The sequence below is a fragment of the Pseudonaja textilis genome, chromosome 1 (genome assembly GCF_049901715.1).
Source record: "Pseudonaja textilis isolate UNSWEBS1 chromosome 1, rPseTex1.2, whole genome shotgun sequence".
In the NCBI taxonomy this organism is placed as follows: domain Eukaryota; kingdom Metazoa; phylum Chordata; class Lepidosauria; order Squamata; family Elapidae; genus Pseudonaja; species Pseudonaja textilis.
The window spans coordinates 281943506-281967008 of record NC_141990.1 but is presented as its reverse complement, the minus strand read 5'-3'; the positions used below and the strand labels follow the sequence as shown (position 1 = coordinate 281967008).

The 23503-nt window shown below is 39.3% G+C and overlaps 1 protein-coding gene across 2 annotated transcripts; it reads left to right on the top strand.

Moving 5' to 3' along the window:
- The first annotated feature begins 315 nt into the window (after nt 1-315).
- On the top strand, nt 316-23126 carry EAPP (E2F associated phosphoprotein). 2 transcript variants are annotated; one of them, XM_026710994.2, is made up of 6 exons: nt 322-485; nt 1576-1757; nt 2976-3074; nt 8503-8626; nt 21177-21290; nt 22429-23126. In XM_026710994.2, the coding sequence occupies exons 1-6, from the start codon at nt 412-414 to the stop codon at nt 22700-22702; spliced, it is 867 nt and encodes a 288-aa protein (XP_026566779.1). In that variant the 5' UTR covers nt 322-411; the 3' UTR covers nt 22703-23126. The 2 variants fall into 2 exon arrangements, with proteins under 2 accessions (XP_087778020.1, XP_026566779.1); XM_087921894.1 differs by lacking the exons at nt 21177-21290; nt 22429-23126 and adding an exon at nt 11912-12837 and having other exon boundaries at nt 316-485.
- The last annotated feature ends 377 nt before the right edge of the window (nt 23127-23503 follow it).

Below are 23503 nucleotides of genomic sequence, written 5' to 3'. Positions count from 1 at the left end.
GTGCAAGGAATATAAATCCATTCCCACCATCCAGTCAGAGCTGAAGAAGCTTCTTGGAATGAGAAGCGAAACGTCTTCAAAGAAAAAAACCAAAGTCCAATCCAATTGCCTCTTGAAAAAGCACGTTTGGGGCAACCACAACCTGGATGACTGAGAATCTCCATAGACACTGCCAAGATCAGGAATTCTGGATTGCAAATCCGGATGAGCACCAGATATAGGCGCAGAGAGGCAGATGCAGGCGCATGAGTTTGAAACCGGAACGAAACGTTTTCCGGCTTTCTATGCGGACTCGGGAATTGGTGGGACCAACCCCAGGCTTAGCGGAACAGGAAGTGACGGACAAGGCGTTTTGTGCTAGTTGGGGAGAACCAATTGACCAGGATTGTTTACTACAACGGAGTGGCCGGCATGAGTTCTCTGCGGGAAGAAGATGATCCTTATGTGGTCGAGGAGCCGAGCGACGAGGACCCAGCGGAGAGCAGGTCTTTTGGGGTTGGGAAGACAGCTGGCAATATCTTTTCGTTTTCTTACGTCTTCGTGGGGTTGGGATGTTTCGCGATCGTCAGCCGAAGGCGAAACTATTCCCTTTTAATTAGTTACTGTCGAGAGATCATTAGTTACTTTTCTGAGATCAGGTGAAAGAGCTGTGTGTTGCAACCTGCCGCTTTCTATATTTTGCATTAAAAAAACCAAAAATGAGATCTTCACGGTTTCCTTTCCGACGTTATATCTTAAAGATATAAGAACTTAAAGAACTTCGTAAATTTTGATTTTGAGAATTGTTCCTGCTTTGTTTTTAACCAAGAAATTAACAAGCTGTTCCTAGCCTGTGTTTTGTACGGTAGTTTGTAATGTGTTTTGAGTATTACCCATACTAGAAAACCTGTGCTCTTTTCGGTCATTTTTTCAGGAACATTTCTTTTACCTGAATAGAGAAACAGAATGGAGCATCTTTAGACTTCCTGCACCTTGGCAGGGAGCCTTTTAAATCTTCCTCCCTCTTTCCCTTCTTACCTCTTCCCAGCAGGCAGGTAAATAGCTGAGGCTGGGTGGGGGAGAGATGGCAGACTATCTGGAAAACGGCCATGGAACATTGAAAATGAAGGTCATGCCACCACAGAGGCATCCAGTAGCACTGAAGCAGGAATATCGTTCCCAATTTTCATGACTTCATAAACAATCAGTCCTGGATTTTGGACACATTCTGAAAGTTATCCCATTTGAGATACCGTGGTTTAAAATTGTTGCTGTATTATGCACAGTTTTGCCCAGTTAAAGTTCATGACAATGAGAGTTTTAGCAATGTATAGATTGAAATATAATGCTGTTATGAAAGGACAGACGTAAATTTACTTAAGAGTTGCTTTTCATAAATGTTCTTTAAATAATTATCCGAGGTGAGGTGAACCTTTAAACTCACATTTGCTCCTGCTAGCTGATGCTTCTAGCCAATTGCTAATTAAAAAAGTTACTTAGAAATATCTTCTTTAAGTAATGTTAAACAAGGACTACCTGTGTGATATTCATTTTGAAATAATGATCTCTAATATCTCGTCATCTACACCACTGTAGTTCTGAAGATGAAGTGGATGTGCTTTTATATGGCACCCCAGAGCAGAAGCGTAAACTGATACGGGAGTGTCTCACAGGAGAAAGTGAATCTTCTAGTGATGATGAATTCCAAAAGGAAATGGAAGCTGAACTTAGCTCCACCATGAAAAATATGGAAGGCCAGTGGAAGTCACAACTTCCAGGTAAATGTTTTTCCAAAATTTAAAAATATGAATGGGTTTTTCAGGTCTTTTCAACTGATTAGTTTTGAGAGATCAGCTCATTTCAACTAATTTCACCTATTTGCTGTAACCACGAGGAGATACTCAACTCTTAAGTATTGAGGAATATGAAGACTGGATAATGGAAATATAATCCTGAGCCCTGTTTGTGCTACAGAAAAAAACAACCAAAATATATCAAAGTGCTCATTTTTTTTAATTCTATGCAATTAGAAAATGTGAACAGGGCAACAGGACTTGAGTATATTTCCATATTTGTCTCTTCACATTTTCCGTCAATAAATGTAGAGAATATTAATAAAGTTGCTAATATCAATTTCTACTGTAATAACACAGCTACATTTAAAATTTTAAAGAGAAATCCCATTCAGGCAACTATACTTTGGAGATTGAAAAATAATTTGCTGTGGTTGTTATTTTTGTGTCAAGGCACTCAAAGCATTTGAGGCAGATTCAGGCCTACTTAAAATTTTAAGTCCAAAAGATACAAGGTTTTTCATATTCACTGAGAAATCAATTTAATTTGTGCAAGTACAGAATCATTGTAATGAGAGGCCAGGATATTGACATTGAATCAAATAGTTTCTCCTTTGTATAATTAACTAACAATGCAATCCTATCCTGGGATTTATTTTTTGAGTGTATTTTGTATAGGATTACCTTATAGGTAGTTTGAACAAGCATATTCTTCCAACATAATCACTCACAGCATTATTGGCAGGCTGATCATCTCTGGGGGGTTTTGAGAGATGTTGGAATAAAGATTAATGCATCATTTGCTAAACTATTGCTTAAAAAGGAACGATTATTAATGAACATCTCGGAATGGCTATCTGCATGGGATTAAAGGAGAATTAGAATGATTTATGAAGAATAAGACCATCTGTATTTGTAGTGCTACACTGATTATATATTACCTCCTGGATTAGAAATTGGTACCAGTTGCTGAGACAGACAGGGTGTTTGGACCCATGTTCTGCTTGTAGGCTCCTGTAGGTATTTGGTTGATTATTGTGAAAGCAGAATGCTAATTGGGCTGAGTACAGTTGATCTTATATGTAAAGAATGTAAAGAAACACAAAAGCAATTACAGTTGCATGGAATTTCAGTGTATAAATAGGAAAATACATATTTGCATATGTAGGGTGATCTCATAATTGTATGTTTTTTGTGACTTAGGTGATGCTTCTGTTGCTGGGCAGTCTGGAACTGTCTCCACTTCTAAGTATTATGATGACATTTATTTTGATTCCGATTCAGATGATGAAGATGTGGCAGGTAAATAACCAATAATTTTATAGCCTGTCCAAAAATATAAACAGTAAAATTCCTTTGTCTTCCAAATATAGAATAAGCTCTCAAAATCTGAAGTGCTAGTTATATTTTGTTTGCTAATTTTAAAAAATTGAAATGAAATGAAATGAACATCTCCATGCGATTTTAGTATACAATTCTATGGATGCCACTTATTTATTAATTAAATTTATACATTGCCCATCTCACTATCCCAAAAGAAATGGTGAAAGCAGGTGATTTTTTGTGTTGAGTAGGGCTACTAATGTGTTTATCTTTCCTTAAGGATTGCAGTATTATCTTTAATCTATTAATTTGATCTGCACAAAAGTTGAATGTGTATTTCCCCCTTCCCCCTCCAATACACACTTACAAGCCATTGGAAAATGGCATTGCTTTTCAGCCTGTGAAAGTTGATTCTAGTTTTGTCTATTTTTGACAACAATGGTAAATTAATACTGTGAATATATATTAATTTATTAAACACATTCATATGACTTCCCATCTTAACCAATATATTCTGGATGATGAAGATGAACATATTATAAGCCACCTAAAGTCACTTTGGATGGTGAGATGGGTGGTATATAGATGTGATAAATAAATAAATAACACAGTGACCAGACACAAGCAAATTGAAAATCAAATTCAAGTCACTCTTAACATTTTTCTTAACAATACAAAACAAACCACACATGTACCAAACTTATAGCATACATGTACCAAACTTATAACTGAGATGCTACATTTGTAATTGTAACTTTCAAATAGTCTTCAAGAACTATTTGAATGCCCTATCTAGAATGCATTGTACTAATCCATACATAGGGCGCCCAAGTATTAGCAATAGCAATTGCACTTGGACTTATATATACTGCTTTACAGCTCTCTCTAAGCAGTTTTACAGTCAGCATATTGCCCCCAACAATTCGGATCCTCATTTTACTCACCTCAGAAGGATGGAAGGCTGAGTCAACCTTGAGCCTGGTGGGCTTTGAACTGCCAAATTGCAGGCAGCCGGTAGTCAGCAGAAGTGGCCTGCAGTACTGCACTCTAACCATTGCACCACCTAGGTCTGTGACCTCAGTACTTGAAAAAGAACTCTTAGTCCACAAAATGGTATCTCAAATTAATCTGTGCAAAGGTCCTACAGGCCACAGCTGCCATCTATGAAGCAGGAATTGCAAGTTCAGAAGGACTCCTAGAGTATGCATCAGCTTTGATCAGAGAGTGCAACTCCATTAAGAATCAGTGATGGAGAATCACCAGCTATTTGACCATATCCACTTAGTCCCCCAACCACATCCAAAAAGCTTCAAGCAATGAGAAATGACTTCGACATAACTTGCTCAGTCCGGTATTGAAATATACAGCTGAGTCACATTAAAATATTGATGGTACCTGAGCTTTCGATGAATGACTTTGTTCAACCATTGAATAGGGTGGCAATAGCATCAACCCATACAGTACCCTACAATTGAGGACTTTTGACTCTTTAAAATGAAGTCAGTTATATATTTAAAACACATAATTGATAAAATGCTCAATAATCATCAAAAGACAGGAAAGTTGTTTGAGATTCTTTTAAATTGCAGCTAAGAAACAATGTCTATCAGTACTATTTATTAATCTGCTCTTTCAAGTTATCTAGGTTTAAAAATATAATACAAGGAAACTATTAAAATTGGTAGCTATGTTTGACCTGAAGTGTAAATGTAAACCTTTGCTCTCCTTTTATATATGAAATGGGAAAGTATGAGCTTGAGATTTGTGGCAGCTGTTTATTATTACATTTCAGTGCTCACCTGAGGGCCATCAGCAGTAAAGAACTATATACTGGGGATTTTCTGTGCCTGGCATAGAAATCAAATGGGTTGTTAGAGAAAGATAGTTGCTCTTTTTTGACAATACAGTAAAGTATGTATGTGAGATACACTGTATAAACTCTAAAACAAAAAAATGTCAATCATTAAATCATATGAGTTAAAATAGATTTGGAAAAATTCATGGGGTGGCAGGTGGCCATGCTCTCTTGGCAATATTGTTAGGTCTGTTAGGAGAGGTGTCAGTCACGAGGGAGTTTTATCTGGCAGGACTCCTGTTGTGGTATCCAAGCTCTGGAATATCAGTCCCTTGGAGATCAGACTCATCATCTAAAACCTTGCTGGCTTTTCACGGAGCCTTGAACATAACACTTGTTATGTTCTCTTTTTATAATGTACACCTCTTTGTGTTTTGTTCCTTTTTTGTTATTTTAAAAGCAATAACAATATATAATTAAAAAAGCTTTGAAAATCTGGTTTTGCCATTGAGCCTGGGATCCTCATACTATGGGTGATCCTGTTTCTTCATAGTATCTGTATTGATAGTGGGTGTTTGTTATCTGTTATTTCCTGGCTGCTATTTTATGTTGCATATAGTTTTAGCTTATTTGTGTGTGTGTGTGTGTGTGTGTGTGTGTGTGTGTGTGTGTGTGTGTTGTTAGCTACCCAGAGTCATACAATTTAAAAGAACAACAACATAAAAAAAACTTCTGCATATCAGTCCTTGGAAAATAAATAGGTAGACTGTTGCTGTGATGGTTTTTGGCTTCTCAAGTTGCCAGACCATTGAGGTCTTTCCTCTAATCTGTCAAGTTATTTTATTAAGTTCTTCAGGTAGCTACAAAAGAACCCATTCGTAGCAAGCTTATGTCAGTTTTTACAAGGCTAATAATTGTTAATAATTTATTTAGATGTCAAGGCTGATCTTAAAACATATTTAAGTCTGATTGAATTGGTATCCATTGATTAATCATTTTCTATTCAGAAGGTAAGAAAATGTCACCCTAAATGGGAACAAGCATTCACAAGCTTACTGCTTGTGTTTGAGAAAATCTAGTGTCCATTTAATTATGCTAAACCATTATTTGTTTTCACAAAAACAAAATACAAATAAAACATCTTTTTTGAAAATAGCATGGTCCCAGGTTATCACTTCTTCATACAGACACAAAACTCAATTTCATGCTCATTTTTATATTCTATTCCATATCTTATTACCATTTTATATTTTCTACATAGTTTTTCCCCTCTTTTAATTTTCTCAACTTTGTTTTAATTATCTCAATTGAAATCATTATATTTATACTTTTGTCTGTCCTGTTACAATTTCACATTGTCTTTTCTTATTAAGCAAATTTTTCCCTGTAGTTACCAATTAGAGTTTGACACCTTTATATCCTTTAATTTTATCCATTCAAGCTCTTATTTAAGCTTCAGTGTATAGCTTTAAGATTATAGCATTCATTATAATACATAACTTCCAATCAAATTCTGCTTGGTACATTCTTAAAATAGACACTGTATTCTTAAAAAGAAAAAATGATATATATATGTAAATAAAACACATTCCATTCCAATTCAATTCTATCATTAATATGCATTAAAATCTTAACATCTTTAACATTTCTTTTCAATTAAATATCATACTTCCTTGGGAACACTTATAAACTTTCCATAGTTAATTCTTTTCCCCCCCATATTTCTCATTATATTTTTATAAATCATTACTAATAGTTAAAAATGTTCCCTTTTAATTCTCTCAATCATTTTAATTCATTTATTTATTAACAAACATCCCACTGCATTACAATAAATATTTTATCCATCATATTTTCTACAGTTATTTCTATTTGTAATATAACAAAGCTATCTTATGTACCTTTGCAGAATCCCTTTTACAATTAAACTTTCACCTCTAAACAAACTTATGGTTACAATCCTTATATCTTTTCCCTGTTTCTCCATTTCTTGTTTCTGTCTTTTACAACTTCTTTTCCTTGCCTTCTTCCCCCTCTTTTTCTCCCTCCCCTTTTTACCCCCTCGTTCCTCTACTTTTAACTCTCTCATCTGTAATCCCCTCTTCTGTTGCTTTCTAATATTATACTTATCTTTCAAATTCTTCTTCTTCTTTTTGGTTGTTTTTTCTAATCTTAAACCTTTCACTCTCTTCCCCCCCTTTTCTTTTTTCCCCCCACTTAAAATTATTTGATCATTAAAGATGGCTTTTTCTTTGTCCCAATCTTCTTGTTCTGCAAGCATTTCTTGTTGCTTCTCATAGTTCCAGATCTCCATTTCTAAGAATTGAAACACGAAGCCAAAAGAACCTCTCCCTTCTTGTGCATCTTCTTTCCATTTTTTAAGTTCCGTTTTCAGTTCTTCTAAGAGTGATACCATTTTAAAAACTTTTAAACAACCACCCAGTTAATTTTAGTCATCTAGATGCAAAAACCAAAAATCACCAAGTAATCCAAATAATCCAAGGCTGTTTCTACTTGCTTCTTTTTTCCACTTTCTCTTCCTGGGCTTCTATTATTTTGTTACCAAGTTTCCATTAAAATGTATCTTTGAGGAATCTTGTTAAAATTTCACTGTAAATTCCTTTTAATTACAGTTCCATTCCTTAATTCCAGGCAGTCTCCTCCATTTTTTCAGATCCTGCCCTTCTATTCTTTTTTTTCTCCTTTCCAGCTTTTAAAACTTTTAAATGTCCAGAAATCTTTATTATCCCCTTGACTTATTTTCAGCTTAGATGCCTATTAATGTAAAAGTGGATTTTTTTTCAGTTTCTTGCTTAAGTCTCTTAGCTGTCAGTATAAGGAAGGGAAGAAAAAAAACCTAATCCTTTCCCTTCTCTCTCTCCTTCGCAGCTTCAAAATCTTCTTTTTGAACAATGTTGTTAAGTTTAAATTCCAGGGTACCTTATTTGTTGTTTTTGCTGTTTGACCCGGTCAACCAAAACGTTCTCTTCTTATCTTCCTCCTACACATTCTTTTCCAGTTGAGTTCTTCTTTGTGGTGGCCATTTCTGACCACCGCTACAACCGCCTTCGGGAAAGGGAGTAATGGCCAGCTGGGGAGGAGAGATGCGGCTCTCCTCAACCCTGCAGGTAGTCTCCCCGCTCTTCACCACCTCTACGGGGTAGCTTAGCCCCGAAACCAGCCGGCTCGGGGCGCTCCATCGGCGAACACGGCTGGAAGCCTCGGAGAGATGAGGTTTCGATCTGTCACCGAAGAAGCTCAAACCAGAAGTTTTCAACCATTATTTGTTTTAACGGAGACAAACAGTCATTGTTCTAAATTACTATATGTTGCTGTGCTTTGTGAAAACAGTGGCAAATTAACCTTGTTGTTTAAGCTGTGCTAATTTTAAAGAGGCATTTCCATTCTGTTGCAGTTAATATATGTGACTATCACATATGGAGATATCAGACTGGGTAAGACCAAATTTAAACTATCACATTTAGGAGATATCTGTTTGAAATATTTTTCATAGATTCCCACTCAGAGGATGTTAATTCAACAGGGGCTTCGGTTTTTGAGTTACACATTTTGTGTCATGACTACAAATATAATCTGTCTCAAACATGACAGGTACTGCAGAAACCAGAAAAAAAAGAAAACATCACCAACGACGAATTCCAACGAATGATGAGTTATTTTATGATCCAGAAGAAGACGATAGAGATCAGGAATGGGTAGATATGATGAGAAGGAGGTAAGAAGAATGGTGAAACTTTACTCTGTGACTAAAGCCAAAGCTAGTTTATATTAAGAACTCAGAGCTTTAAAGTTCTGCACTTAACTAGATTATGCCTTTAAATTTAGACACCACCTAAAGTTTCCTGAATATGATGGAATATAAATTGATACAATCAATCAATCAATCAATCAATCACATTTTTATGCAGTTTATGTAGTCCACATATCATCTTATTGCCGTAACACTGCCTTCCTTTCTGAATCCACAAGATTAATTTTTTTTTTGAAACAAATTTTATTAATTTTAACAAGAAACAAACAAGACAAAACATCATCAAACACTAAAAAAAAAACCGCTTTCCCATAGATCTTTACAAAGCAGGTAACACATTATTTTGTATCACATTTTTCTAATTTATCTCATTTCAATGTAAACATATAAATTTCATTTTTACAGATTTCACATTATTTCTCTTTACTCTTATTCAATAACGTTACTTTTCCAGTTCATCTGCTATTCAATCATCGCACTTCTATTTTCCTCTGACTTATTTTAGCTTTTGTTTTTTGTTTTTTTTAAAAAGAACAAATTTTGTTGACTTTACAAAACATACGAACAATCAAGGCATATTAAAATAAAGAATCTTTCTGGAGGAACCAATAAAACGTGCCAAATGTAATATGTGCATTTACATTATCTGCTCATCTTCATATCCTATCCCAATTTCTCCTTTTCATTCTGTTATCCAGATTATATTTCTTACTAATCAAAATTTTTTGCCTTTTAAAAAAAACAATAGACAAAACATACATAACATAGAACATAAAAAACCTCATTTCTGAAAGCTGCTTAATCCCGGGTTAAAACTCTTCGCACAGACACAAATTCAAAAACAATATTTACTTTATATGTCAATCCATATCTTATTACCATTTTCAATTTTCTGTATAACCTCTTCCCTCTTTTATCTTTCTTAATTATATTTTATTTATCTTATCTCAATACAATTCATAGTACTTAACATTTTTTGTCTGTTCTTTTACAGTTATCCATTCATCTTTTTTCTTTAAATATACTCTCCTGTAGACTAATTGGAGTAACACCTTTAACTCTTTTCCCTAACTTCACAATACTTAATATAACACTTAAATTATATTGAGATTCTGGTTAGTACATTCTAAAATTACACACACACACACACACACAAAAAAAACTTTATGAGAAAAGCAAATAGGCTAAAATTACAAAATATAAGCCTATAACCCACCAGGAATACCATAAAAGAGCAAATCATACATACTAATACACATTCTACTCTGAATACACATAGAAAATCACACTTTTATGTACCTTCCAGAATCCCTTTTTCATTTAAATTTACCCATTGTCTCTAAATAGATTTTGTTTCTTAGAGTCTTGCTTCCCAGAATTAAGGTTTTTCATCCCCTCCTTTCTCATTTGTTTATTTTTCTCCTTGCCTTTTTTTCCTCCTTGTCTCTCCTCCCCCCTTTTCTTCTTCTGCTTACTCACTTTCTGTTGTTTTCTAACCTTATATCCAGCTTTCATCTCATTTTTTTCTTTTTGGATTGTTTTCTCTACCCTTAAAATCCCCTTTTTCTTTTCCTCTTCCTCCTCCTCCCCAAAGTGAACCCATTGCTCATCCAAAATGGCTTCTTCTTCTTCTTTGTTCCAGTCATCCAGCTGTGTAGTCAATTTTTCATAGGTGCGTACCGCCATTTCTAAAAATTGAAAAAGAGTGCCCCAAGAATCTTTTCCATCTTGCTCTTCTTTCTTATATTTTTGGTATTGAGTTTTTAATTCATCCAAAAGCAATGCCATCCTGAAGAGAAGGATTTCTTCAAAAACAACCACCCAAATATTTTTAATCAAGAGTAATTCCAAAAGAATTCCAAAGTCACTAAAAAGTCCAAATGACTGTTTCTTTCAATACTTTTTTTTTTACCCTCTTCAATTTCTCTTTGTGGGGTTACTGATTGATCAAAAGGTTCCCATTAAAATGTATCTTTCTTTAAAATTCTAGGTAGTCTCCTCCTTTTTCAAGCTCTGCTCCAAAAAGTTTTTTTCCTCTCCCCCCACTTACAACAACAATTTCCCTTTAAACGCTCAGAAATCCATACCTCCAATTCGGGCTTTCCAATTTCTGAGGATGTTAAGTCCAAAGTCCAAAGTCCTTTCTCTGATAATTTTCAGGTTAAAATATCTTCGGTGCCCAATGCATTTTCCAGTTCTGCATTTGATACTTCTGTGGGGTGGGAGAGTAAGTAGAAAAAAAAAAAGGTTTCCCTTAGCAGCTTTCTCCGCCGCTGTCTCTCTTCTTAGGGATACAATGTATCTTTCGGGCAATAAACAATTCTACTCCAGGGTTTTAGAAGCTGTTATTTTCCCGGTACAGCCAACACTTTCACGGTTTAAATCTTCCTTCTCCTCCTTCCTCCAGCGCAATCTTTTCCAGCTGCCAGCTTCTTTGTGGCGGCCATGGCTGACTGCCGCTACACCGCCTTGAGAAAAGGAGGTTAAGCTGGGTGAGGAGGGGGTCTGCGACACCCCCAAACCCCTTCCCAGATCCTCCCTATCTTTGGCTGCCTCTACAGGGCAGCCTTATCCTCCAAATCCATCTGGATCGGAGGCACCAAGACGGCGAGCACAGCAGGGATCGCGAAGAAACACAAATCCCTGCTGTCGCCGAAGCCTGGCAACCCGGAAGACCCCCCAAGATTAATTATTGAGACTTCTAATACTATATCATAGAATCTTTTATTCCTGTCAGTATTTTATGTCACTGCAAATTTCATTATCTATCTTTTTTTTTCTTAGCATGAAGTCTTAATTTTACTTAAGGATGTTTAGATTAGTTTGGGTGCCACCAAATCGTTTTAAACTCCTAGTGACCATATGGATCAGTGGTTCCCAAAGTGGGTGGTACCACCCCTGGGGAGCGGTGGGATGACTTATGGGGGCAATGAGGCAAGTGGGATGGCAGAGGAGTGCTGGAGGTGGGCCCCTCGCAGGGCGCAATTCTGCCTGGGGCTCTGTCAGCCGTCAGTCAGTTGAGCACTTCCTGTTCCAGCCCAACTTGCCCCATCATGTCCTGCACCTGCACGTACCGTATGCTGGCAGCCACGCTAAGCCTCGTGTGCTGTTCTGTTTTGCCTGGCTTGGCAAACTTTCCCTATTTTTTAAAATAAAAAAGCAGGTTTCTACTATCCCTCCCCCAACAGCAACTGTAACATTTTTCAAATCAGATGTGAACACACATGTTGTAAGTATTCTGATTTTCAGAGCAGAAATGGCAGAAGCAGAAAAATCAAAGAAGAAATGTAGAAGATATAGTGTGGAATATCTGAAGTATGGATTTATACCAGCACCATCAAACCAGCAGTTGCCACAGTGCCTACTATGTGAAAAAGTATTTTCTAATGAGGCAATGAAGCCTTCCAGACTGAACAAACATTTTAAGAAGGCACATCCTGACAAGGCAGACAAGAACCTAACTTTTTTTCAATCACTTTGTGACAAATTTCAAAAGTGCCCAATACTGTCACATATGTTTTACAATGCTTCCTAACAGTACACTGATGGTTTGCATGCATCATACAACATTTCATTGCTGATTGCTAAGTCTGGAAAGCCACATACTATTGGTGAAGAACTCGTCCTACCAGCCATTAGTGAGGTTCTGAGTACTGTTTTGCGTAAGTCACCATATGAGTAAGACAATTCCTCTCAGAAATAATTCAGTGCAAAGACGCATAGATGAAATGGCTGAGAATGTGGAAGATGTCTTGTGCAGCATACTACGGACAACAGACTTTGCATTACAGCTGGATGAATCAACTTTGTCAGGCAATGAATCTTGCTTATGTGCACTTTATTAAAGACAAAAGTTTGACTCAAGAGTTGTTATTTGCGAGGCAACTAAAAACAAATTCTAAAGGGGAGTCAATATTTCATGTTGTTGAGCAGTTTTTCAAAGACAAGGAAATTCCACTTACCAACATACTTGCTTGTACAACTGATGGAGCACCATCAATGACTGGTCGCTACCGTGGGTGTGTTGCTTACTTGAAAAAAGCAGTGCCACATGTCTTTACCATTCACTGTGTCATTCATCGCCAACATCTGGTTGCAAAAAACCTCATTGATCACTTGCACAAGTCATTACACACTGTCATTACTGCAGTTAACAAAATTAAAGTACATGCTCTAAATGATCGACTTTTCCGAGAGCTCTGTGTTGAGAATAATGAAGATTTTGGTTGTTTGCTGCTTCATATAGAAGTTTGTTGGCTATCAAAAGGCAACTGTGTGAGAAAGGGCATTGGTACTTACCTGATACGCCCATTCTCTGTGAGCTGTGAAGAGCATCCAGACATGGGAGGTGCTTCAGTCTCTTCTGGAAAGGCTGGGCTTAAAACTCCGGGACGTTCCTCCTCCTCCACGGGGCTCCTCCTTAGCGTCCCCCAGTTTTGCGAAGACTTGAGTGCCAAAGTCCGGAACTCATCACCTAATCTAGATCCCTGACTGGAAAGGAACCCCACCAGACGGAAAGAAATGGGTGGGGCTGGATGCTCTTCACAGCTCACAGAGAATGGGCGTATCAGGTAAGTACCAACGCCCTTTCTCCCATGAGCTGTTCAGAGCATCCAGACATAGGACATACCAAAGCTTGGCCTGTCCTTAGGGAGGGACTCCGCTGGATCGAAATCCACTCCTATACTTTGTGGACCCTTTGCAGAACTCTTCTGCCAAATGAAGCGTCCGCTGAGGCATAGGTATCAATTTTATAATTTCTGACAAAGGGAGATGGTGAAGCCCAAGCTGCTGCTCTGCAAATTTCGTCTATGGAGGCCTGCGTGGCCCATGCTGCTGACGTTGCCGCACTCCTTGTTGAGTGGGCTGTAATGCCCCTAGGAACTGAGATGGACTGGCATTCATAACTTTTAGCTATGGTGGCTCTCAACCATCTCCCGATGGTCATGGACGACACCTTTTGTCCTAAGGTGGATGGGTTGAAGGATAGAAATAGAGCCTCGGATTTTCAGAATGCCGCTGTGCGGTCTAGATAGATGCGTAAGGCCCTTCGCACGTCAAGGCTATGCCATTGATGTTACAGCCTATGAGCTGATTTCGGACAGATTTGGAAGGACCAACTCCTGCGCTCTGGAAGGTGGAATTTATCTTAGGAGTGAACAATGGATCCAAACGGAGAATCACTCTGTCGGCATGAAAACACGCACAGATCCTTACGCATTGACAATGCTGCCAACTCAGAAATCCTTCTAGCTGATGTAATTGCAATTAGGAAGGCCACCTTATATGTCAGGAATTTAAGGCTAGTGGTTCTTAGAGGCTCGAACGGATCAGTTGTAAGAACGGTTAACACCTTGTTGAGATCCCAGGTGGGATAGCGGTGAATTACAGGAGGTCGTAAGTTTGCAGCACCCTTGAGAAAACTGCGGACATGCGGATGGTGTGCTATGGAATGGAGGCCACCCCAGGTTATCACCGAGGCTAAAGCCGCCACCTGTCTACGTAACGTATTTGGAGATAAGCCCTTGGTCAACCCCTCCTGTAAAAAGCCCACTAATTGTCCTATTGATGGAGCAGTTGGGTCGATCTTAGACCCCTGACACCAGCGACAGAAGGCTGACCACGTGGCTTCGTATATACAATTTGTTGAGGCCCGTCTGGATGCTTGAATAGTGGCAATAGCATCCTCTGAAATTTGTTGGGCCCTTAAACGGCTCCGCTCAACCTCCATACGGCTAGACTGAGCCATTGTGGGTTCGGGTGAAGTATCGGCCCTTGGGAGAGGGAAACCTTCGACAGTGAAATTTTCCAAGGTTGTTCTCTCGACAGGTCCTGTAAATCTGTGAACCACATTCGCCTGGGCCAGTAAGGGGCGACCAATATCAATTCTGCTCGTTCCTCCAATAACTTCTGGATCAACCTGGGTATTACCGGGAGTGGAGGAAATGCATATAGAAGTCTGGGAGGCCACGGACATCACAGGGCATTGACGACCTCTGCCCCGGTTACCTTGAAATATACCGGGGCAATTGGGTGTTTAGAGGAGAGGCAAATAGATTGATCACCGGTTGCCCAAACCTCTGCACTGCTTCCTGGAAGACAGACGGGTGCAGGCGCCACTCTGCCTGATCTATCGTGGCCCTGCTGAGCCAGTCTGCTTGTGTGTTTAATGCCCCTGCTATGTGTTCTGCCTTGAGCGAAGACAGATTGGCCTCGGCCCATTTGAACAACTTGGCCGTCTCCAGCATCAGAAGTTTGGAATGAGTACCCCCCTGTCTGTGTACATGGGCCTTGGTTGTGGTATTGTCTGTCAAGACCAGAACGTGGTGTGAATGGAAAAGGGGTAGAAAACTGCGTAAGGCCAGGTGAACTGCTCACAGTTCCAACAGGTTGATGCTTTGTGATTGTTCAGAAATAGTCCAAATTCCTTGTGCAGTGTGGGATTGGAAGTGAGCTCCCCATCCTACCAGGCTGGCATTGGTTGTGATAGTTACCCTGTGGGGTTCCTTGAAAGGACACCTCCTGTTTATCGTTTTGTCCGACCACCAGCGCAGCGATCGGAGAACATTGTGCGGTACCTATATCCGGACGTTGGAGGTGGATCTTCCGGATCGCTGGAAAGGTAGCAGGAACCATTGCAGCTCTCTAGAATGGAATCGAGCCCAAGGCACAATGGAAATACAAGAAATCAGTTTCCCTAACAGTTGAGACAGCAATGCCAGGGAAACCCTCCTTAAGGCCCTGATCTCTTTGGCCAAGGACTGAATACTGTTTAACCTGTCCTGAGAGAGACCTTGCCCTCTATGGTATCTATCACTGCCCCCAAATGAACTAGCCTAGTTGAGGGGATCAAGTGGCTTTTATCCCAATTTATGGAAAAACCATGACCCTGAAGGGTCTCCAGAGTAAACTTGGTATCTAATTTTGCTTGATGTCTGGAAGATGACAAAATTAAAATATCATCCAGATAACATTGTAAGCGGACAGATTTTATTCTGAGCGAGGCAGCCAACGCCACGAGGACCTTGGTAAAAGTCCTAGGGGCTGAAGCCAGACTGAATGGCAAGGCGATATATTCGTAGTGCCAATCACAATAGCAAAATCTAAGATATCTGTAGTGGGCAGGTCTGATTGGTATATGTAGATAAGCTTCTGTGAGATCTATAGAGGTCATGATATCGTTCTCTCTGATACTAAGCAGAATGGATTGGAGAGTAGTCATCTTGAATTTCCGATAAACCAATGATTTGTTCAAGCACTTGAGGTCCAGAATTGCCCTCCAACCCCCCGAACCTTTTGGGACCACGAACAATAGAGAGTAACAGCGTTGACCTCGCTGTTCAGATGGGACCTCTCTAATGCCCCGAATATGCAGAAGATGATTGATAGCCTGCTGCATCAACGCCCTCTTAATGGGGTCCGTGGACCTAGGGCTCCTAATGAAAAAGTTCAGGGGGGAGGATTGAAACTCCAGCGCCAAAACAAACCTAATAGTGTCCCTGACCCACGCATCGGAGGTGGAGCTGTCCCATTGATCGGCGAACAGTTTTAACCACCCACCAGTGGGAACTGCTGTCAAGGGCTCACTTGGGGCGATGAAAAAATCGGCCTCTAGTGCCTCTGGGGTTTCTACTATTTTGGCCTCCCTGCTCACTTGGGGCGATGAAAAAAATCGGCCTCTAGTGCCTCTGGGGTTTCTACTATTTTGGCCTCCCTGCTGACGTCTATCGGAGGATTCAGGCCTATCCTGTCTAAAACTGGGCCTGTAGCCTGATGTTCTCTGAGATCTGGGAATGTAGGGGCCCTGATAGTAGGACCGAAAGGAACTTCTTCGAAAGGACTGGGGCGTTCTGTTTTCAGACCTACGAAAAAGAGGGGGAAGCACTCTTTTCTTGTTTCTATTTTCTATAAGGAGGGGCTCCAAGACACTGCCATATAATTTATCCCCCAATATTGGGGCTGATGCCAACTTGCATTTATGCTTGGTATCTGCCCCTGCCAATGTCTGAGCCATAGCAGTCTCCGTGCTGATACTTGAGATGCTATGGCCCTAGACGAGAATTTGACTGTGTTAAATGTGGCGTCGGTGGAGAACACTGCAGCTGTGATAATTTTAGCTATTTCCTGGTGAGCTCTGACATTTGACGCCGGCAATATATCCCTCAGGTGGGAGAACCATCGGAGGGAGGCACGTGTAAAAAAGGACACAGCTGTAGCTGCCTTAATGGCCCAAGCGTCAGAAACATGCGCCCTACGGAGTGCTAACTCTGCCCTCTTTTCTTCTGGTCTCAGGGCTTCCTCGGCCTCGTTAGGGAAGGTGGAAGAAGAGGCCAGTGCCACAATGGGTTCATCCACCTCGGGCGTCTTGAGAAAATTTGCAAACTCTGGTGCCAAATTAAAATATCGCTTATTGTACCCTGTTGGGGCTGGGTATGATGCTGCTGATGCCCATTGATTTTGCACTAATTCAGCAAACATACGAGGAACAGGGATAGTTTCCGCCTCATTAGTTGGTTGCGAGAATATTAGGTCTTGGGATTTGTCCTGAGACTCTGTTGGTAAAGGATGAGTGTTTGCTGTGCCTATCTTAGTGGTGTTCTTTGCCTTGAACAGTAAAGATTTAAAGAGGTGTGGATGAAAAAGGCCAGAAAAAGTAGGTTGGTCTGGAATGAGGCCTTCATCATCCAACATTCCCCGTTCTAGCGGGTCCGCCTCTGACAGCTCCAAGTCCATCTGATGGATCGAGCCCCCCTCCATGGAAACCTCCTAGTCCTCAAAGTCCACCTCCTCCCGAAGACCCTGGGCCGGTATGTTAGGAATATTGGGAAATACCTGAGATTGATGTTGTTGGGTATGCCCAAAGGAGCGGGCGGACAGAGATCCCGCATCTGAAGTGTGGAGAAGTGTCTGGTCTGGATGGATTGCTGAACTCCAGCCTCAATGCCCCTTTGAATGGCCATCTCCATCCATTGCCTCATTTTGATGGGAATAGACTCAGGTAATCCCTCTTCCTGTCTTAGGCCAGCGGCCGTAGGGGTGAAGGTTGCCTCAGGAATTGGCCGGCCAGTGCTCAATGGAGGAGATGTACCTATGCGGGTTTGTCTAGGAACAGCCTGACTGGGCTGGGTAGATAAGTCCAAGGGTCCCATCAATAGGCTTGGGTACTGATCAGTCATGGCTATCTTGTCTGCCTCCCTGGCTTGTTTTTGCCATTGTCTTTCCAATGTTAGGTGCCTTCTATGGACATCTTTATCTGCTGCCTTAGAGGCCTTTTTGGGACCCACATGCTTGTCACGTGGCTTACTTGGCTTGGAGCGGAAACCGTTGTCACGTTCCATTTTGTATGATGGATTGTCCTGCCTCCGAGTGTAAATGTAATTTTAAAAATTTTTTTTATTATGATTATTATTGATATTGATATCAATATCTTCTGCGGTTCATATCAGAAAGCTCCTCCAGGAAGTTAAGACTGAATATTTATGGGAATAAGAGATTAAATGGAAAACAGTATATCAGGGTCCCCAGCAAGGGAAACCCTGCTATTACAGGCTCTGATGTGCCTCCTTGCCTGTCAGCGACAAACGGCCCTCAATATAACTGTCACTTGCAATTTCCGATTGATTAAATGGTCCCGAAGGCAAATGCACAGAAATGCCTGTAAATAAGTAGCTGTTTAGTTCCACATTAGTCAGAGGAATAGCTAAATCCAGGAAAGGCACAACGGACAGTTAATGTCTCGGTCCCCAGCAAGGGAAACCAGCGAGAAAGGAGGCTGTGACAATTGCTTTCTCGGTCCCCAGCAAGGGAAACAAACGAGAAGTGGAGGCTTTTACAATTGGGCGTGAACTTGAGGCAGCCGTTGGAAAGGGCGGGAAGCGGAATCACCGATGTCAAGCCTGAGCCGTCTGGAGAGTCTCTGCTGCTGCTGCTGCTCTAAGTGCTATTTGAATGCTGCTTTCAGGAGAAAGTAGCAAAGCCAGGCAAGCTGCGGCTGTGAAAGTTCCAATCCGATCGCAAATCTGACGATTGGAGAGGCAGATAAGGGTTTTTGCTGAGGCGGTTTTTGCTGTTTGTGGATTGCCAGGCTCCGCTGATTTCCGAGGGAAAGTGATCGGAATTGACGATAAGGCTGTTTTGTGAGGCGAAAGCCTCAAATTGCCTGAGGGTTAGCAAGCTACTCTAATTTGCGAGGGAAAGTAATCGGAATGGGAGATAAGGCTAATGTGTGAGGCAAAAGCCTCTAGCTGCCTGCGAATTATCAGGCTCCGTTAATTTACAAGGGAAAGTGAGTTTAAGAATTGTTAGTTTTTGTCCAGATTGAAGGGAAAGCCGAATTAGATGGTGAAGGGTTTTAAAGATCCAACCTGAATTTGAGCAAAGCCGTTCCAGTCAGGGAGTGCACAACCTCTTACCATGAAGGCTGAGCTAAAACTGGGGGATGCTAAGGAGGAGCCCCATGGAGGAGGAGGAGCGTCCCGGAGTTTTAAGCCCAGCCTTTCCAGAAGAGACTAAAGCACTTCCCATGTCTGGATGCTCTGAACAGCTCATGGGAGAACACTTTTACAATCTGTTTGACACTGTTGTGGAGTTTTTTGAAGACAAGAATTCTTTACTCGGTGATGAACTCAAAGAGATCAGGCATGACATTGCTTATTTATCAGAACTGTTTGCAAAGTTCAGTGAAGTGAATTTGCAGTTGCAAGGGAATGAAATCAATCTTATTAAGGCCAAATCTGTCATCTCTATGTTTATTTCAAAGTTAACTCCATTCAAGCCAATATAGGCCGTCACGAGCTATACCAAATTCCAAGCTTGTCTGAGCTAAAAGACAAAGGTGGGATACAAGATGATGATCTGCAAGTTTTTTGTGACCATTTGGACATGCTGCATAAAGATATGTCTGAGCGATATCAGGATGATCTTTTGACGGAAATTCCAGATTGGGTGATAAATCCATTTTCAGATATTGAGGAAGATGGGGTAGTGGAGGAACAACTAATAGAGCTGCAGAATGAAATTGAGCTGAAGCAAAAGTTTTAATAAATCGTACCAAGAGTTTTGGTTACAGAGGAAATTTCTGATCACTATCCTGCACTATGAACAGTGGTTTAAGAAGCTCCTTGTTGCATTTCCAGCATCATATTTAGTGGAACGTGGTTTCAGTGTGGTCATCCAACTTCTCTCCAAGCAAAGAAATTGACTCCAGATTACTGAATGTGGTGATTTAAGACTCCTGTTAAGTGACTTAAAACCAGACATTGGGAAACTGGTATCACTTCATCAAGCCTATCCATCACATTAAGAATTTCCTGAACAGTGAAGTAGTTACTAAATTTTACTGAGTTTACTAAGTTACTAGTTACTAAGGTTCCTGATAAATGACTATCAGACTTTGAAAACTTGGTACCACTGGATCATGTTCAACATATTTGTTGAATTAACATGAACTAAAAAGATTTTTAAATTGGATTTTGAATAAATGTGCAATTGTTACAGTTTTGAATTTTATTGTTACTATCTTCCTTAGTGGGTTGTGCAATCCGCTATTCCGAATAATGCTATTTATAGAGGGGGGGCACTGAGGATGAGTTTGTAGCACCAAGGGGGCAGTGGACTGAAAAAGTTTGGGAACCACTGATATAGATATTCTTCATTGCAGTCTATCTCTAACCTATTTCAAGTCTCCCAATGGTGCATTCATCATTTCACCAAATCTATCCACCTGCTGTTAGCATTTTTTTTAAAAAAAATTGGAATAAATTATGATAAGAGTTTTACATATTTCTGATTTCCTGCCATTGTTGTAATTTTATATTTAATTATTGGTACATCAAATAGACTCTGGTAACTCCTTTCTGCACATTCAATTGGGGAAAGATATGCCAGTTGGAATATTTTGAGCTAATTTAAGGCAGGAAGACATTTGATTTGCATTGCTGGATTTTCTAGTAATCATACAAATGTACATATAATAAAATTGCATTGAAATACATGTACTAGAGAGAATGTAAAGAATCAGATAATCTTGAACTTAGATCTGACTCCCCTCCATGCAGTTAAATAAGAACTGGGGGTTTTGTTTTGGGTGGGGGAGGGGAGGGATTGTGTAAGTACCAACTATCCAATAATTATATAAGAGTTCTCTAGTTCTGCCGGTATGGGTCTAATGACATTAAGCACATTCTTCAGGTTGACATCTGTTTATGTTCCTGGAGTGATGTGGGATTGTCCTGTTGGGTTTTTCATGTCAATTTGCTCCTGTTTGCATTAAATACAAATAATATGGGTAATCAGGGAGAAATAAGAATTTGTGTAAACCCTGTATCAAATGGATGGTAGAGGACGGTGAAGCCATTTCATTTTGGGTGTGATATTTATATAGTTAGGACTAAGAACATTGAACATTAAAATATCATCACCCACCATTTCTACTAGTTTTTGGGGATGCATCCTTTCAATAAAGATTGCTACACTAATAGTGATGTTTCTTTATTTTTGTGCTTTCTTACTGTAGCTATCATAATATAAAAAATGTTCGATCACAAGAAAAACTTCCTGCCATTCCCAACAGTGATGCTATTTTGAACTGTCCTGCTTGTATGACAACATTATGCCTTGATTGTCAAAGGTAATTATTTGAACTCTGCATAATATAAACTAGTATTTATTTATGTGGTTAGGTTAATAGTTTAATTTTCAATTTAGTTTCCAAAGGTATTTACCTTGCATGACCTCAAAAAATAAATAAACAGGGACTTAGTATATATAGTCCTTGACTTACAACCACAATTGAGTCCTAACTTCCTGCTGCTAAGCAAGACAGTTAAATGAGCTATGTCCTTTTTTTTTTTGCTACAGTTAAGTGAAATCACTGCAGTTGTTAAGCGAATCTGGCTTCTCTCATTGATTTTACTTGTTGAAAGTCAACCAGGAAGGTTACAAATGATCATCTGATCTCGGGACAGTGCAGCTGTCATAAATACATGCCACTTGCCAATTTCCTAGATATTTATCACATGACCAGGGGGGATGCTGGAAGGGTAGTAAGTAGGAAAACTGGTCATAAGTCACTTTTCCCAGTGTCGTTATAACGTTGAACAGTCATTAAATGAATGGTCCTAAGTCAGGGATTACCTGCACATAGTTTTTCATCATAAGTTTGTCAGTAGTGAAAATATGAACAATGGAAATAAATAATTTCTTTACCAGTACATTTAGAAGTGTAAACATATCCAGACCAATATTTGTTGTATGATGAAAGTTTCCATTCTTCATATGCAGCCTGCCCTGAGTCTGCTGTCGTGGATTCTCCCATTTTATATAGCACACTAGGAGGAGGAATCAGTTTCACTGGTGAATATACTTCTGCCAGTTCACTGATGCTGTTTGCAATAGATTGAGTAAATAGTAGGCAATTATTATCTAAGATGGCTCACATCAATATAGCAAGTCTTTCCCTGTCTTAAAGTTACAAATTAAAAACAAATAACACATACAGTGTAGAGAAGGGAGATTCATTGTTTTGAAGTTCAGAATAAAATGGTAATATGAGCTATACAGATAGTCCTTGAGTTATTGCTGAAATAGAGCCTGCAGGTTACAGTTGCAAGTCATGATGATTGTTAAGTGAGGTGCTCATGTGTGGATCAATAACTGGAGCACAGAGGGCCTTAGGTTGCATTCAATATTTAAAGGGTTATCAATTTTGAAATATTTAATCAGTCAAGGTCACTATGTTTTTCCTTCTCCCCTGCTGTTCTTTTTAGGCATGAATTATACAAAACTCAATACAGAGCAATGTTTGTGATGAACTGTACAGTTGTCAAAGAAGAAATTTTGAAATACAAATACCCACTGAAAAAGAAGACAAAGAAAGGACACAAGAAAATTAAGCAGAGTAGTGAATCAACTATTGGCTCAGAAAGCCAGGAAGAAGAGATATATCACCCAGTAAAATGTACCGAATGTTCAACAGAAGTGGCTGCATTAGATAAGGATGAAGTCTTTCATTTTTTCAATGTATTGGCAAGCCATTGCTAAGATGCACTATTTTACATCCTTTAAGTTATATTAAAATTTCAAAGTGAAAGATGATTTAATCTAAGACACCTTTTGTATTCTCAAAAACTCTGCTTGAGCCCCCTAATCTGAAATGGAGATTATGCTATCTGTGTTCTTCTCTGTAAAGACAAAACAAGGGAACTTTTATGTACATGTTGAACAGTTTTATTCTGTTAAGTAGAATCAAAACAGTTCTGAGTTAAAGAGATATCAGTCAGTGTTTATACTTTATTTAATGACTGATTTATTAAAAAAAACATAATTTCAACATTGAACAGTCCATGATTAATTCTCTTTAATTATGATCCAGTATATATTTTCCTGACTACTCTTTTGTATAATTCCTGAATTATGTGCTGTCTGTATTAAGGTTGATCTATTATTAAAGGAGATGGAATGTTGAGGTCATCAGCCAATAATTTTCTCATAATATAACACTGCTTCTAAACCTAATTACATGTACAGTCACTATAATATCTTCTGGAAAATTCTTTGCATACTATCTTCTTTGATTATACATAGGTTAAAATGATTACAGACGGCATAATTTTACAAACCTATCAATTAAGAGATTAAAAAATAATACATCGTTCAAGTTAATAAAAGTGTGACTTGGAGCCCAGCCAGCAGCATACTATAGTCAAAGAACCTACATAAAAGTGTTGAGTTCAGGAAGAACCTCCAAAATTAAGACAATTTTAACCAATTTGAAGAGGCATAAAGAGAAATGTAGAAACACTTGTTATAACATAGTCACAGTTTTGAAGGTTTTCTGCTATA